This window comes from Schistocerca americana, chromosome 2 (assembly GCF_021461395.2).
Source record: "Schistocerca americana isolate TAMUIC-IGC-003095 chromosome 2, iqSchAmer2.1, whole genome shotgun sequence".
NCBI lineage: Eukaryota > Metazoa > Arthropoda > Insecta > Orthoptera > Acrididae > Schistocerca > Schistocerca americana.
Genome location: NC_060120.1, coordinates 183,524,800 through 183,541,777, shown reverse-complemented (window position 1 = coordinate 183,541,777; position 16,978 = coordinate 183,524,800). Strand labels below are relative to the sequence as shown.

Below are 16,978 nucleotides of genomic sequence, written 5' to 3'. Positions count from 1 at the left end.
AGAAGAATCTTAAGTAAATCTAAGTAGCACGAATGAAGTTAGTAATGGAACCCTAGTACGACTGGTTCATGAGTATTTCGGGGAGGGCGATTGGGATTTATGAGCAGGGCGGGGGGGGGGGGGGGGGGGGCAGGCGGATGCGGAATATTATACCAGCAACAGAACATTTCGTCACGAATCTGTTAAGTCACCAGAAAGGATCACGATGATGTGCCTCAGATGCAGGCTTACTATTAAATTGACGAAATCTCGATAGCGCTCATTCCAAGAACAATATGCATCTTATTAAATGACCTTGACGAATCCGAGTATGTGAAAAGGCGTACTGACAGTCATTCCTCCCGCGCTCCGTTCGCGAATGGAACAGCAAAACACGGGGGTGGGGGTTGTGGGAGTGATATCATATGTTAAGTCATTGTGCCCTCTGTCACACACCATAAGATGTAAATGTTCAGACTGATCCCCATTCAACGCTACGTAAAAAAATCTGCACACGAAAGGGGCCAAAACTTTGTGAACTTATAAGATCGTATATTTAAGTGACTGTTTCAACCAGCCAGTGGTGTAAAACAGTTATCTGTGGAGATCAATCTGTGCATGGAACTTAGACGAATAAAATTTGTTGTGTAGATAATTTTACTCAGTAATTAATATTTGGCAGGAAAGTAGGAACCAGTTATTTTCTAGCTTTTTTTATAAGGAATTCTGCAATTTAAGGTGCAATCCGAACCAAGAGGAAACTTTTTCATGTACAAAAGCGCTGGCGAAGACGAAAGTAGGGGTAAATGGCAGAAAGAAATTACAGGACAGGGGTTGGAGGATCGATCGAATGCTGAAACTCTGAATTTGTGGTCAACACCGACGAAACGACCAAGATAGTGGACACTCTTGGCAGGAAGATGTAACGCCCAAATCTCGGTGGGTTTCTCCACCACCCATTGGACATCCACAGCTAGGTAAAACTTCCCCACTATATGCGTCCTTCAACAGTACGTATCCCTTTGGTTCCTGCATGTTTTCGAATATCATCTTTTCACCTTCTATTAGGTTGTGATCACGGTCTGCCTTAGTTATTGGTATGCAACAAAGAACTTAGTTGGCTTATCCTTCCTCTGTCCACCTGTCTGCATATTCCGCCCACTTTCATTTAATTTCATTTTCATTGCAGTCATAGTTACGTCTTCCACTCTAGTTTTCCCGTAAGCCATTTGTTTGTTTTCATGTATTTCACATCAAGCATCTCGTCATTTTTCGCTAAATAATTCTTAGTTCAAAAAATTCAAATGGTTCTGACACCCCCTTCAGATTTAGTTATACGTTGGCACAATGGATAGGCCTTGAAAAACTGAACACAGATCAATCGAGAAAACAGGAAGAAGTTGTGTGGAACTATGAAAAAATAAGCAAAATTTACAAACTCAGTAGTCCATGTGCAAGATGGCAACATCAAGGACAGTGTGAGCCGAGGAGCGCAGTGGTCCCGTGGTTAGCGTGAGCAGTTGTGGAACGAGAGGTCCTTGGTTCAAGTCTTCCCTCAAGTGAAAACTTTAATTTTTTATTTTCAGTTTATGTGACAAACTCTTATGTTTTCATCACTTTTTTGGGAGTGATTATCACATCCACAAGAAAACCTAAATCTGGCAAGGTAGAAGAATCTTTTTACCCATTCGCCAAGTGTACAAGTTAGGTGGGTCGACAACATGTTCCTGTCACGTGACGCACATGCCGTCACCAGTGTCGTATAGAATATATCAGACGTGTTTTCCCGTGGAGGAATCGGTTGACCTATGACCTTACGATGAAATGTTTTCGGTTCCCATTGGAGAGGCACGTCCTTTCGTCTACTAATCGCACGGTTTTGCGGTGCGGTCGCAAAACACAGACACTAAACTTATTGCAGTGAACAGGGGTGTCAATGAACGAACGGACAGATCATAACTCTGCGAAAATAAAGAACGTAAAATTTTCAGTTGAGGGAAGACTTGAACCAAGGATCTCTCGTTCTGTAGCTACTCACGCTAACCTCGGGACCACGGCGCTCCTGAGCTTACATTTGCCTTGATGTTGCCTATCCTGCGCATGGACTACTCAGTTTGTATATTTTACTAATTTTTTTCACGGTTCCACACAACTTCTTCCTGTTTTCTCGATTGATCTGTGTTCAGTTTTTCAAGGCCTATCCACTGTGCCAACTTATAACTAAATCTGAGGGGGGTGCGATGGGGAGGTTCCCTTGTGAGCACTATGGGACTTAACTTCTAAGGTCATCAGTCCCCTAGAACTTAGAACTACGTAAACCTAACTAACCTAAGGACATCACACACATCCATGCCCGAGGCAGGATTCGAACCTGCGACCGTAGCGGTCGCGCGGTTCCAGACTGTAGCGCCTAGAACCGCTCGGCCACCTAGACCGGCAATTCTTAGTTCTTGATTGGTTTTCGTGTTTGGCCAAGTATAATCTAATAATACATATTAATTCTTAAGATTTCTGCCCTTGAATGTTTTTTAAGCCCTTATTTGGTTTACCAAGAGCACACCAGATTATTTTTACTGTCCTGTTCTCTCCTTTGCTGTCACTCACTCGTCGTCGATAAAATAATGTAAACAAAAAATTCATTAACTTACTATTACTTCCTTGCTAATTTATCCTATTTTCACTCAGATGTGGTAATTACACATTTGTTTTAGTTTAATTATAACCGATCTTCGGACTTATTTTCATAGTTTCTTTATTGCATTCTTCTATTCGTTTTTTAAATTTATCTGCACTCGAGGCAAACAGTTCAGTGTCATCAGCAAAAAGAAGGACGTAGAGATTGTTGCAGGAACACCTATTCCATCTTTGTTTTCCCATTAGAGTCATTTGAAAACTTTGTGGGTCTTCCAAAAATGGTTTTGATGAGGTGGAACCTCATTTCCTACTTCCTCTTTCTATTCTGAATTCCTCATTATCGTGAAGAAGTCTAGTGGAAGCTGCAGTATTAATCATACAGTGGTGTCACGAGAGATTTCAACTTCTAAGACATATCACGACGACAGTTCGTTGGACACGCCGCGGCATTAGGCTTCCTGCTCGTATATTCCACAGACGACGTCATATGCTTCACTTTCACAACCGAGGCTCCACGGACAGTTGCCAAACAGTGTGGAAAGTTGTCAGAGAATGTGTGTCCTGCTTCTGAAGGGTGCGCATTCTAATCTTCACACTTACCGCTGTGTAATTTCACTTTCGGGACGTAAGGAAATTTCTGCACAAACTGAACAATAACAACAAAACTGAAACCGGACTGTCGTTCAGTCGGAGTTACTTCCTGCAAACATCGAAGAAAGTAAACAGTATTACTCTAGTGGAAAAGTTTCAACTTCCTTGCTGATAGATGTGAATTAGTATTTATACTGTACATAAAAATGCATTACAAGTATGTGAAAATACGTGATGATACATAATGTGCCTAGAGAGAACTTATGAGCAGCTGTTTGATACATGATGTTGATAACAATACTTTTCGTGTTGCAGCCTGGAAAATTCTGAGATGAAGTAGTAAGTTTCTTTAAACGCAGCAGTCATGTATTATCTATTCATGTAAGGCGATGGTTCATAAGATTTATCTTTGCGAACTCAGTTTTTCCATAATACGACAACGACAATTTTCGTTTTTCTCTGAAAGAAAGAATTAACTGGTTTTATCCACCAGGTTTACGACTAAATTGATTCTCCTCTACATCCAGAGCACAGTCCGTCATCATGGACCCAGCATGTAACTGTATCAAATTTTGAGAATGAAAAATGTGGTCACAGTCTTGTATAATGACGCAAGTTTTGCCGATGCATATATCGTGATCACTTATTTCTTCTGTTTATTTTTAATTTTTATTTGTCTCTCATTCCATACTCTTTTAACGCGGTTTTAGTGTGGTACTGATCAGCATGACGTTTCGAAGAGGAACATTTGAGAGATCAGGATAATATCATCGGTCATATTGGGAGAAAAGATCCGATCCTACATCTAATCCGCAAGCTGTGTTAGGGTGTGTGGCGGAGGGTTTTCGCGCCCATTTCGTGTTCCATTCGCGAATGGTTGCTCGGGAAGGACAACTGTCGGCGACGGTAAGCTTCCATAGGTGCTGGAATATCTCTGATTGCGCGAAAAGGATGTAGGAGGAAATAACATGTTTGAAATGTGTTGTCGTACTGTTTCTCTCTTGTAGTGCCTGCAGGTGAAGTTCGGTGAGCATCTCCATGATATTTTCGCACTAACTAAACGAAACCACGACGATACGCTTCGTTATTTTTTGGATCTCACCTATCTCCTGTATTACTCCTACCTGGTAAGGGTCCTAAACTGAGGAATCTGTCGAAAAACAATTTCGTAAGCTACCTCTTTCGTAGGTGGACTGTACATTTCCTGACCATTCTCCCAACAAATTAGACTGACATCTGCTTTTCCAATTAGCTTCAGGTAAGGGGCCTCAAATGAAAACGAGACTGAAGGAAAAACTTAAACTGTTTGTTATGTCAAAAGTAATCGCCGTAACTTAACGCATGTATCCCACTGTGAGACAGGACGCTCAATGCCTTCATGGAAAAGTGCTTGTGGTTGCGTACGGGACCAAGGTTGTACCCAGGCGCGTACGTCTTCGTCCAAAGCAAATCAACGGCCACGAATGTCTTTCTTCTGGGCACCAAAAATATGTAAATCGCGCGGGGAGAGATCAGGACTAGACTGGACTGTATGGAGGATGTGTAAGTACTTCCCACCGAAACCTGTGCAGCGTAGTCGAAACGACCTTGGGGACACGTGGCCGCGCATTATCATGCAACAGAATGAATCCGTCAACCCGCTGCCCATTGACTTCCTGGAACACACAATATTGAGGATATTCAGTCCAGCTGTCAATCATGTGATTATTGTCACAACATGTTTCGGGACAACATTATCACATTTTCAAGTGCTGTGTGTGTGTGTGATGCAGCTCTCCATGCTACTCTATCCCGTGCAAGCTTCTTCATCTCCAACTACCTGCTGCAACCTACATCCTTCTGAACCTGTTTAGTGTATTCATCTCTTGGTCTCCCTCTACAATTTTTACACTCCACACTGCCCTCCAGTACCAAATTGGTGATCCCTTCATGCTTCAGAATATGCCCCACCAACCGATCCCTTCTTCTAGTCAAGTTGTGCTACAAATTTCTCTTCTCCCCAATTCTGTTGAGTACCTCCTCATTAATTATGTGATCTACCCATCTTCTTCAGAAACGCTTTCCTTGCCATTGCCAGTCTACATTTTATATCCTCTCTACTTCGACCATCATCAGTTATTTTGCTCCCCAAATAGAAAAACTCATTTACTACTTTAAGCATCTCATTTCCTAATATAATTCCCGCAGCATCACCCGACTTAACTCGACTACATTCCATTATCCTCGTTTTGCTTTTGTTGATGTTCATCTTATATCCTCCCTTCAAGACACCATCCATTCCGTTCAACTGCTCTTCCAAGTCCTTTGCTGTCTCTGACAGAATTACAATGTCATCGGCGAACCTCAAAAATTTTACTCCTTCTCCATGGATTTTAATTCCTACTCCGAATTTTTCTTTTGTTTCCTTTACTGCTTGTTCAATATATAGATTGAATAACATCGGAGATAGGCTACAACCCTGTCTCACTCCCTTCCCAACCACTGCTTCCCTTTCATGCCCCTCGACTCTTATAACTGCCATCTGGTTTCTGTACAAATTGGGAATAACCTTTCGCTCCCTGTATTTTACCCCTGCCACCTTCAGAATTTGAAAGAGTATTCCAATCAATGTTGTCACATGCTTTCTCTAAGTCTACAAATGCTAGAAACGTAGGTTTGCCTTTCCCTAATCTATTTCCTAAGAAAAGTCGTAGGGTCAGTATTGCCTCACGTGTTCCAACATTTCTACGGAATTCAAACTGATGTTCCCCGAGGTCGGTTTCTACCAGTTTTTCCATTCTAGAAACAAGAAAACCAGACAACAAATCCTCCTTATACCGACAGACTTATAAGGATTACAGACTTCCTGAGATGTAGCCTACCTTAAATTCTTTTTATGCTATTAGACCTCGTCACAACTTAGAAACAACCTGCACACGTGCATTGTCAAAACAAACCATAAACTATGAAACATAAAAGATCAGAAGCCCGCGCATCTACCGTTCCGGAAGTACCGTTGCAAACTGAAAACCGCTGCCATCACCTACGAACGATGATATTTACTTAAATGCCAATGCTCAGCAGCAAAGATACTATTGCCTGTCATAAAATCTTTGTGAAATGCCTGTCGTATCGCAGCCCATTCTAACCTAACATTGCATCTACGCTGCAATTTGAACGGAAATAGCACGAGAAAATCGTGTGTCACTAGGTAATATACTGTATGTAGGTGGCTGCTTCTTGAGGAGACCATAAGCTGAAGTGTGCTCAGAAGTGCGCCGACACACAGCTCTTTCAAGGCACAGTAAATCTCTACCTCCTCTAAATTTCATAGCAACCAACCGTTTTCTTCAACGTGCAACATCCTCAGGCTTTCCATTATAACCGCCAGCAAAAGCTGCTGATTCTTGAAATACTTTGCTACAACTGACGAGCCGTTCACTCTGTTATTATGCTCTTTAAATTTAACTTTAAAATTCCGTCCCGTCTGTCCCACGTATCACGCTTCACAATCCTGACATTATACTTCATACAATCCCGATTTCCTCATGCAATCCTCATCTGTGTCGATTTTGTGCCTCAGTCTCTGTCCTAATTTGTTGTCCGTCTTGAAAGCAATTCTAACCTCTTTCTTGCTAAACCACCTCACTAATTCGTGTGAGATGGTCCGCCAATACGGCAAGACTATATTTGTCTGGATTTTTATAATTTTCCTGGTTACCCAGTCTAACTGCTACAGCCAACCGATATATCAACCATGCATCAAAACCATTTTCTACCGCATTTTGGAAAAATGCTAATTTATGTTTGTGGGGGGAGGGGGCGACATGAGAACTTATCATTAACAGCCTCTGTGAACTCTTGGCTTTCCTAAAAATTCCTATCTCTAGCCTGTTATTCTCGATCCTCAGCTCCAGATATTTAAGACTCCATGTTGCTCATGCTCTGCTAAAAAAGCTATGTCCTTCTGCATCTTATTGAAGTCATTCTCTAACTCATTTATTTCTTCCAGCGACCGCTGATATATTATGAAAATATGATCAACGTGCTTTATGTACACCTGTATTTTGTCTCTGTACTTAACATTTGCCTTTAAAAAAGCCGTTTCGTACTTATTCACCAAATTGTCTGCCGTCTGCGTGCTAGTGCACATCCCATTGCTAAACCTTTATCCTGTACATAAAACTTATCATTTAAATTAAAATAGTTGAATGATAAAACAAATTTTAATAAACGTATAAATTCATCAATTCCCACATCAGATATTTGACCACGCTCTCGTAAGTTGTTTCCTATAACGTCTGTCGTTTTCTCCACTGACACACAGTGTATCACATCTGATGCCAACATTGCACCGTCATGTAAGTTGCTTTCTTGTATCAACAGCGCTACGTTCGTAGTATTTTTAACCGAAAAGGTTTCATTATAAGTATACCATTTCCAAAGCATCTCACTTTATCGCATGCTATCTCTGTTCACAGCCGCAGCGTAGAGTAAGTTTCAAGTTAGAATGGGATAGGACCCCACAGGCATTTCTCAAAGATTTTATGACAGACAGTAGTATCGTTGGTGCTGAGCGTTAGTCTTTACGTAAATATTATCGTTTTTAGGTGATGACAGTGGCTTTGTTTGAAACTGTACCTCGTGAAGGATGGATGCACCAGCTTCTGATGTTTCATGTTTCGTGGTTTGTGTTGACAGTGCAAGTGTGCAGTTTGTTTTTAAGTTGTGACGAGGCCTAAAGGCATAAAAAAATTTTTTAATGTAGGTTATAACTCAGGAAGTCTTTAATCCTCATGCGTCTGTCGGTATAAGGAGAATTGTATTACCTGGTTTCCTTGTTTGTAGCATTTGAAAATGAGATGATGATGTCCCGAAATATGTGGCAATAATCGCACGATTGACAAATGGATCAAATGGCTCCAAGCACTAAGATGTGGGTCATCAGTCCCCTAGACTTAGAACTACTTAAACCAAACTAACCTAAGGACATCACATACATCGATGCCCGAAGCAGGATTCGAACCTGCGACCGTAGCAGCCGCATGGTTCCAGACTGAAGCGCCGACAAACCGCTCGGTCAGAGCGGCCGGGCACGATTGACAACTGGGCTCAATATCCTCAACTTTGTTGAATAACAGATGTATCATGGCTTCACACCAGTTTTTCTGGAACATGGCGCCACAGTTAACGCTCGGCGGTATGTGGACACATGCGAATTTTGAAGCGGGCCATCAAGTCCAAACGCCAAGGAATATTGACGGACGGCATCATTATGTGGCAGGATAAAGCCCGGCCACATGTTTCCAAGGATGCTTGGAGTACGCTGCAGAAGTTTCGTTGAGAATAGCTTAAAAATCCTCCATACAGTCCCGATCCATCCCCGTGCTCTATCCACATTTTTCGTGGCTGTCGATTTGCTTCGGACGAAGAGGTGCACGCTTAATTACATTCGTGGTTCCATAGGCAACCGGAAATATTTTTACACGAAGGATTGGCCGTCTTGTCGCACAATGGGATAAGTACATTAACAGTTACAGCGTTTCTTTCGAAATAATAAACAGCTTACTTTCTTCCATCTGTCTCGTTTTCATTTTATTGCCACTTATACATTCGTCCCCTTTAGGTCACTTCGGACATATACTCTTCGACATTTCATGGTAGGTACCGTTTCTAGTGATCGGTTACCAGTTGTATGATCGACCAGGAAACCGAAAATAGTACATTATTTTCAGGCTGAGTTATAAATACCCCTGGTTCCTGTGCTGCTGGGGGGAGGGGACGTCTTCCCCCCCCCCCCTTCCCACCGCCTCGCACTTGTGATCCGCCTAGGGTTAAGGGTCAACAGCCAGCTCTCCATACCAAGCGTCGATGCTCTGCAGGTCCTCGTGCATTTTACTACCAGATTTTCTAATGTTGCTTTCACGGCTAGTTGAGAAACGCCAAGGCATCGAGACGGAGAAAGAAGTCCAGTGAGCGAAAACAGCCAGCATCACGCTTTATGCACAGATAAGCGGGCAGTTGAGGCGCGGGAAGCAGGTGGAAATTTAGTAGGGTGACGGAGAGCAGTGTGGTTAACGCTCTCCAGGTAGAGCTTTGACCACTGTGGGAAGAACAGCGCGTCTAGCAGATTGCCTATCTCGACCCGCAGCGGAGAAGCAGAAGTCACGAGACGAGTGCAGCAGCCTTGCGGAGTGCGGAGAAGAGCGAGCTTTCACCCGCGCTGCCAGTGAAAGCGCAGGCACGCGCGTGCTCGGGCGCCATCTACAGGTTTAGTTACGTTTTTGGGGGCGCGTCTCTGGGCGTCCGCGTGTATAATACCACACTAATGTACAGTCAGCAGACTGACATCCTCCTTAAGTTAGAACCGCTAATACATACAGTCGCGAGTAGCGATACTCCCGATCATCTCTGTCGCGCATAGCGACAGCAGCGCTCCAAGCGGCTAGTAAACTACACCATACAATATATGGAGTGCCTGTGTTGCTCAGAAGTACGAAACAACATTCCTTTGAACATGCGTGCATGACAAGCACTGAGCCGGCTACAGCCGTTACGGAATACATGAAACGTATTCGCAGTTGCGAATATAGACAACCATCAGCTTTATAATGGAATGACGACAATTAAAATCTGCGCAAGACCGGGAGTCGAATCCAGATTTTCCGCCTATATCTCGCAAGGAAACGCATGACGGCATATGGAAGTTTGGGTCTGGCCGTGAGTCATGCTCGGAAAGCGTAATGGTAAGGCAACCGCTCGCGATAAGCGGGAAACCCGGGTTCGAGTTCCGGTCGGGTACAAATTTTCGCTGTCTTCGTTCCATTATACAACTGACGGTTGTTCATTTTTGCAATTGCGAATACATTTCATGAGTAATGCGAATATTATCGTTTATTTTCATTTCTGACATGGGTTTTACTAAAAAAGCACATGTAGCACAATCAGTTGTATCAATAACGAAAGAAGAAAACACGTTTGTCATTCTTAAAGCGGCTTGCACGCTTTCAAGATTTATTGATTGACAGTACTAGTTTGTCAAATCTTCAGTATATTGAAGCCACTCTAACTCCATAAATACTATTGACTGTTGGCAATGGAATATGCCGCAATTATATTAGCTATAGGTGGCAACTAACAACGTAAAAGAGGAAATAGCTCCGAGAATGGCTGAAAAAAGAAGCTACTTGTCGCATGTTAATTTACTAACAGAAATCACGTCCATAGATCCTACGATTTCTTAAACTATAATAGGATAAGTCCTGCATGACAAATTGTTAATGATGATACTATAGGAAATACGGAAGCCAGGTATGTTAATGAGAGAGGCAATCGCAGTCGACGAGAAAGTAGGAGTAACTTCGAGATTTCTGAGGACAGGTGGGTCATTCGAATGCTTGAGTTAAGTGCTGTAATATTAGCAAACACAGTTAGCAAAATCGTTGTGGAAGCCTGTGAAGCCATTATATCGGCCCTGCACTGATATACCGTTTATTACCCTTTGTGAAATGTAGTGAATATGACATGCATTTCACACCTATCTTACTACTCATTGCATTTATGTGACGGACTTCTCGAAATAAAAGCGTTTTTCTCCACGCTGTCGTATTCAACAGGATAAAGCTATGTTTACAAATTAATAAAGTAGCAAAGACGTAGCAAATCCTCTAGTAAATATAATTGCTTCATAGGTTTCCACAACTATTTTGCTGACTGCGTTTGATAACAGTACAGCGCTGAACTTAAAGCAGTCGAATGACCTGCGTGTCGTCAGAAATCTCGAAGGTACTCCTAATTTCTTTTCGACAGCGATTGCCTCTCTCATTAACAGGGCTTCTCTATTTTATATAGTATCAACGTACTCTTACATTTCATTAATGGTTCACGATATCAAAACAAACCTATTGGCGTGCTTTGGTAACGCAAACGGGCGAGCGAGTTTTTTTGTGTAGTATGACAAACTGCCTGTTGGCTTCTGTCTCGGATTCTTAGGCCGACGTTTTGTTTGGTGATTTTTCTGAAGTTTGTCCAGCACGAAGTGGCTGGCAGTGTCAAGCTTAATCGTCTGTTACTGACGGTGGAACCCGAGACAGAAACCAACGGTCAGTTTGTCAAACAAGTAGCCACGAAAATCTTAACAATTTTTTTATAGTGTGCTTAATCTTCATAATATTGTTATTTATTCATGTTTTGGAATAACTATGGGTTTTAAAATGGAACTAAATACTTCTAAAGACATTCGATAGCTTGGTGATACATTTATTAATGTTCGTATTTAAGTATATTGGAAAACAATCCAGTAAATGTGCTACATGAAAGGCCAAAATCTGCCGGGATATTTTGAGTCCACATTTAATACATTTCATAAATGTTTTGTGGGGTCAGTTATTATTGTTTTTTCCGTCTTGCGCTTACTGCAATTCAATCACAAAGAGAATTTTGCACCAGATGCGTTTCGCTTTTATGTATAAAACATCTTCCGCGGTTATTCTGCAAACTGGATACATATATTTGTATATTTTTTGTTGTTATAGATTAAAAAATCTTTTTGTTTATTTAGTTGGAGCGCAAGTTACTTACGGTGTTTCTTTGCATATTCTCCAAATTGCTGTTGCTTCCCTCCTTGCTAGCAGCAGCAGTTGATATCGAAAGATTTCGTTTCACATATACTCTTGGCAGTTTTTGCCATTCCGCAATATTTCTTGTACTGCATTTGGGTTATTTACATTTCACCTTCGTAAATCGAACTGAAGTGTGTGTTTTCCTATTCTGCACAGTATTACAGTGCTTATGTCTGTTCGTTTGCTTTCGTGCAGGTTGTAATCGTTGCCAACCTGTGAAACTACATTTATTTTATATAAATTCGTGTGTGTGTGTGTGTGTGTGTGTGTGTGTGTGTGTGTGTGTGTGTGTGTGTGTGCGCGCGCGAAGAGGATGGTGAGGTTGAGAGGAGATTGGGGTGGGGGAGAATTGTGAGAATTTTTTAAAGCAAGTGATGGTCCGCTCTAGAAGCTAGGCAACTGCATCAGAAAAGAAGAGTAAATGCCATGTCTTCCATCGAAGAAAGGTTTTGGGACAAACATTGTATATCTTCACAGTAAAGACATCTCATTTATATCACTTAGTTCGTAGGAGAGTGACTCCACTACAGTGTTGTGGTTAGACCAGTTGCACTAGGAAACTCATTTGATCCCCCAATGCACTTACAGTATTTTGGAACCACAAGTTCGCAAACCATTACAGAGACCAGTACCAATTTGAGACTTCCTGGCGAATTAAAACTCCTGTAGCGGTGTGGTGTGGCCCCAAGTTGGGCTCCAAAACGTAGTGGGTCTGGGTTGCAGTGACAGCTACGGAGGGTTGGAAGAGCCGTTCTTAGAGTTGTAAGCTGTGGCGAGTGTCAGGTGCCCCGCTGCTTAGTGACTAGGAAGGCAGCGGCGCGACCGTCATTGGTGGCAACCTGAATCAGGAAGAACTTTGATGTCTTCATGGTGGAACCCAGTTCACAGCGTACGCCAGTTCGAAGTCCGAATATGTCGATGTCCCAGTCTGGCCGGGTGGCACTTTTATGCAAGTCCGCAGCTCGTGGTCTAGTGGCTATCGTTGCTGCCTCTGCATTACTTGGTCTCGGGTTCGATTCCCGGCCGGGTTGGGGATTTTCTCTGCTCGGGGACTGGGTGTTTGTGTTGTCCTCATCATTTCATCATCATCATTCGTGACAATGGCTAGATTGGACTGTGTAAAAAATTGGACTGTGTAAAAATTGGGATTTTCTATGGGTGCTGATGACTGCACAGTTGAGCACCCCACAAAACGATCATCATCATCACTTTTGTGCAAGAAAAGGCAGGTCTTGTCGCGGTCGAGGTCACATAAACGGTCTGCTAAGTGCCGTCAGATTGTCTCAAAAAGCCATTTATCGTCCCGGTGCTTGGTTTGTTATTAGAACCTTGCTGCACGTTGAAATAGTTTGCGCTCTTCGGCAAGGTGGCTGTATTGCCAGCTGCATTTCTTCGGAACGATAATTGGAACACAGTGTGCCGAATTTCATGACTCCACGCTGGTGCCACAACACTCCCAAAATTCACAGAAGTTTTCCTACAACCTTGCAGGACTGACACAACAGGAAGACGGATATTGTTTCTGGAAACATACCGTAGGTTGTGGCTAAGCCCATCTTTGCAACAGTCCTTCTTGCAGGAGTTCCAGTCGTGGAAGGTTGCAGGAGGTCTGTGAAGTTTGGAAGGTGGGGGATGTGGTACTGACGGACCTAAAGCTGTGTGAGTGGGTCATCAGTTGTGCATGGATAGCTCAGTCGGTAGAGCATTTTCCTGTGAAAGTTGAGGTTCTAGTCCTGGTCCAGCATGCAGTTCTAACCTTCCACGAAGTAGGGCACACTCTGCTACGGAATGAAAATTCGTTCTGTACCTATACTAATACCCACATGATGAATGAACTGGAATTTGTCAAATCATCATCCACTTGCTGGGAAGTAAGCCCGATAAAGTATAGTTTATCAGAAAGGTATGCAGTAGACCAGATTTAATCAAACAAAGTGCTTTAAATGCCGGTGCTTTAAATAACTTCAGGCATACGTATTCCTGGTGTATTGTGGCCACCCACTTCATGAAAATTCACCATGTGAACTACTACCTATCTGAAACTTCCTGCCAGATTAAAACTGTGTGGCAGACCGAGACTCGAACTCGGGACCTTTGCCTTTCACGGGCAAATGCTCTACCAACTGAGCTACCCAAGCACGACTCACGCCCCACCCTCACAGCTTTAGGTTGCCCATTCCAGTTTTTGGAACACCTCTTTGATTAAAAGCTGCCATGGCTGCCCTACATTCCTTGACTAAAGACTAGATGCATGCAAAAGCTTAACGCTATCTGCATCCTTACCCACACCACGTGGAGTGTGGATCGCATTATTCGACACCCGATTTACCAGGCTCTGGTCTTACACCATTAACAGAGCCCTCTCACAACTGTGTTATAGTTTTCAGTGACTCGGTGAGCAGTCTCCAGACTATTGATCAATGTTATTCTTGTCACCCTGTGATAGCTGCTATTCAAGGTTCTATCTGTGACCTCCTTTGTAATACATGCTCTGCTGGCTTTATCAGGATCTCAAGTCATATGGGTATCCCAAGGAATGAACTGGCCAACCATTTGGCTAGAGAAGCAATCACCCACCCAACATTCTGACCTCAGTTTCAGATTCATGGGCACAGTTAAGACATCTCCTCAATCAGATGTGGAACATCATTTGGTGGGCTATTGCTATGTGGCACGCCTCCTTACATTTCTTTCATAAGGAATCCACTGCACTGTCAAAATTGCTTTCAGTGCCAAGATTTTACTACTCCTACATGATTCCACTGTTCAGTCAAATGTCTGGCCAATGTCTACTACTGAACCATCTGTTGACAAGGGGCTGGTTATCTCCCTGTTTATCCCTTAATCCTTAATCCCCCCCTCCCCTCCAACGAACTGAGTAAAATAATTTATTCAGTAAGATTTTCTGTGGTATATTTGTGTGTTAAAAAACAACCCTGTGAGGTCTTTGTCTCACGTGATTTAGGACATGGTTGAGTGGCATTTGTAAACATTGCTAATCCTCTCCTCCCTTTGTTTCAGTTTGACTCAAATTTCATACCTCAACATTGACACAAAACAATTTGGATGTTACTGTCTAAGTATAAGGGGCGTTCAAAAAGAAACGAGCCGGAGGCATAATTGCAGAAACCAGTACCTGTGTGTTAGAAGTATTGACCCTGGCTCTCGAGACACTCATCCCACTGTGACACAAGGCAGTGAATGGCTGTCTCATAAAATTCCTGGGGCTGCAATTTTAACCCGTTCCGCAAGTACAGCTGGACGCGCCATCCACTCAAGTGCTGGAAAGGTGAATCTGGCGTCCTTCTTTGACCAAGATGGCCCCCTTCTGATTCATTTCCTGCAGCACAGGACAACAGTGAATGCCCAGAGTTACTCACAAACCTTGACCACCTTTCGCCAAGCAGTCAAATCAAAACGACCAGGCGATCTCACGTGTAGGGTCATTCTGCTCCACAACAATGCAAAGTGTCATATGGCCAACACAGTCGTGGCACTCCAGCAGAAATTCAAATGAGAGATTCTCAGACACCCGCCATACAGTCCGGACCTCTCTCCCTGTGATTACGCCATTTTTGGTCCCCTTAAAAAGGCTCTGAGGGGCAAACGATTCGCCTCGGATGACAACGTCCAGCTGTATGTGCAGAACTGGTTAAAATCGCAGCCCCAAGAATTTTATGAGACAGCCATTCACCGCCTTGGGTCACAGTGGGACAAGTGCCTCAATAGCCAGGGTCAATATTTCTAACAGCTAAGGTCAATATTTCTAACATACAGGTACTGGTTTCTGTAATTATTCCTCCGGCTCATTTCTTTTTGAATGCCCCTTATAATATTAGTCGGTTTAAGTTATCAGTGACTATTTATCTTACTAAAAGCAAAATTTGAATGAGCAATGGCCAACGAGAAACCATTTTGAGAGAGGCACACTGAGAAATAATCAAATGCTGCTATTTTAGTTGGCATCCATAGATAGTGGTAAATTGATGTGATGTTCTTTACTCTGAGTGTAGTGTATTTGAACTTGCAAAGAAGCAGGCATGCTATTTAATGTGTAAAGTTACATTTAGAAATCTATTACCCCTCTAGCCCCTGAACTCCCTCTTTTCCAGGGGTCGTCCCCAACCATTTCCTCTTTTCACCACTGAAGAAGGAACCAGCAGCTCGAAAAGCTAGGGATACTGTCTCATATATTTGTATGTATGACTTTCAGTTGTACTGGTAATTTTCAGGTAACAGTCAGTTTATCTGTCTCTTCGTGAATTTAATGTACACATTGTATCACTATTAGAAGCGGTTTACCATATTTTCTTATACGTAATCATAGCAAATATTTAGCAAGTTATCTGATTATGTATCCTGATTTTTAGTGTAAAAGTAGCTGAAAGATGTGAACTTTCAGCATACTGGAGTAACTGCAGGACAAGTTGAAACTTTGGCTGTTTTTCTGTTGTATTAATTAGCTGAAAGATGTTTTGTGTCTATTGGTCATTTCTATTATTTTCTGTACAGGTGTAAAACAAAACAGTATCCAGAGTTACTGCCGTCCACATCAATTGTCATTGTCTTCCACAATGAGGCCTGGTCAACTCTACTGCGGACAATCTGGAGTGCTATAAACAGGTCTCCTCGTGCCCTTCTGCATGAAATAATTCTGGTCGATGATGCCAGTGAGAGGGGTAAGTATTTCTAAATCCCCTACTGTATTTCATTTTTTTCTCCATGATTGATTGATTGGTTGGTTGGTTGATTTGGGGGAGGGGATCAAACAGTGAGCTCATCGGTCCCATCGAATTAGGGAAGGAAGTCGGCCATGCTCTTTCAAAGGAGCTATCCCATCATTTGCCTGAAGCGATTTAGGGAAGTCATGGAAAACCTAAATCAGGATGGCCAGATGCAGGTTTGAAGTGTCGTCCTCCCGACTGTGAGTCCAGTGTGCGAACTACTGGGCCACCTCGCTCGGTTTTTCCTCCATGTATGCATCAAGTGAGGTGGCACAGCTTAAAACAGTTGACTCTTATTCAGGAGTAGGGAGGTTCAAATTCCCATTTGGACATCCAGATATTACACCTTAAGTCTGATTTCATTCCTGTTCTTTCCAGTCTGAGCTTGTGCTATTCTCTAATGATCACCAAGTATACTGAACATTAAACCTAAACATTAAACCCTATTGT

General features: G+C 42.7%; 1 protein-coding gene across 3 annotated transcripts in view; it reads left to right on the top strand.

The window, feature by feature from the left end:
• Positions 1–16,978, top strand: part of LOC124591468 (polypeptide N-acetylgalactosaminyltransferase 5) — a 209,368-nt gene that overhangs the window by 141,891 nt on the left and 50,499 nt on the right. For all 3 annotated transcript variants that reach the window (XM_047131736.1, XM_047131735.1, XM_047131733.1), the window contains exon 3: positions 16,317–16,483. In XM_047131736.1, the coding sequence (XP_046987692.1) occupies positions 16,317–16,483 (167 nt within the window). The remainder of the gene's footprint in view (positions 1–16,316; positions 16,484–16,978) is intronic.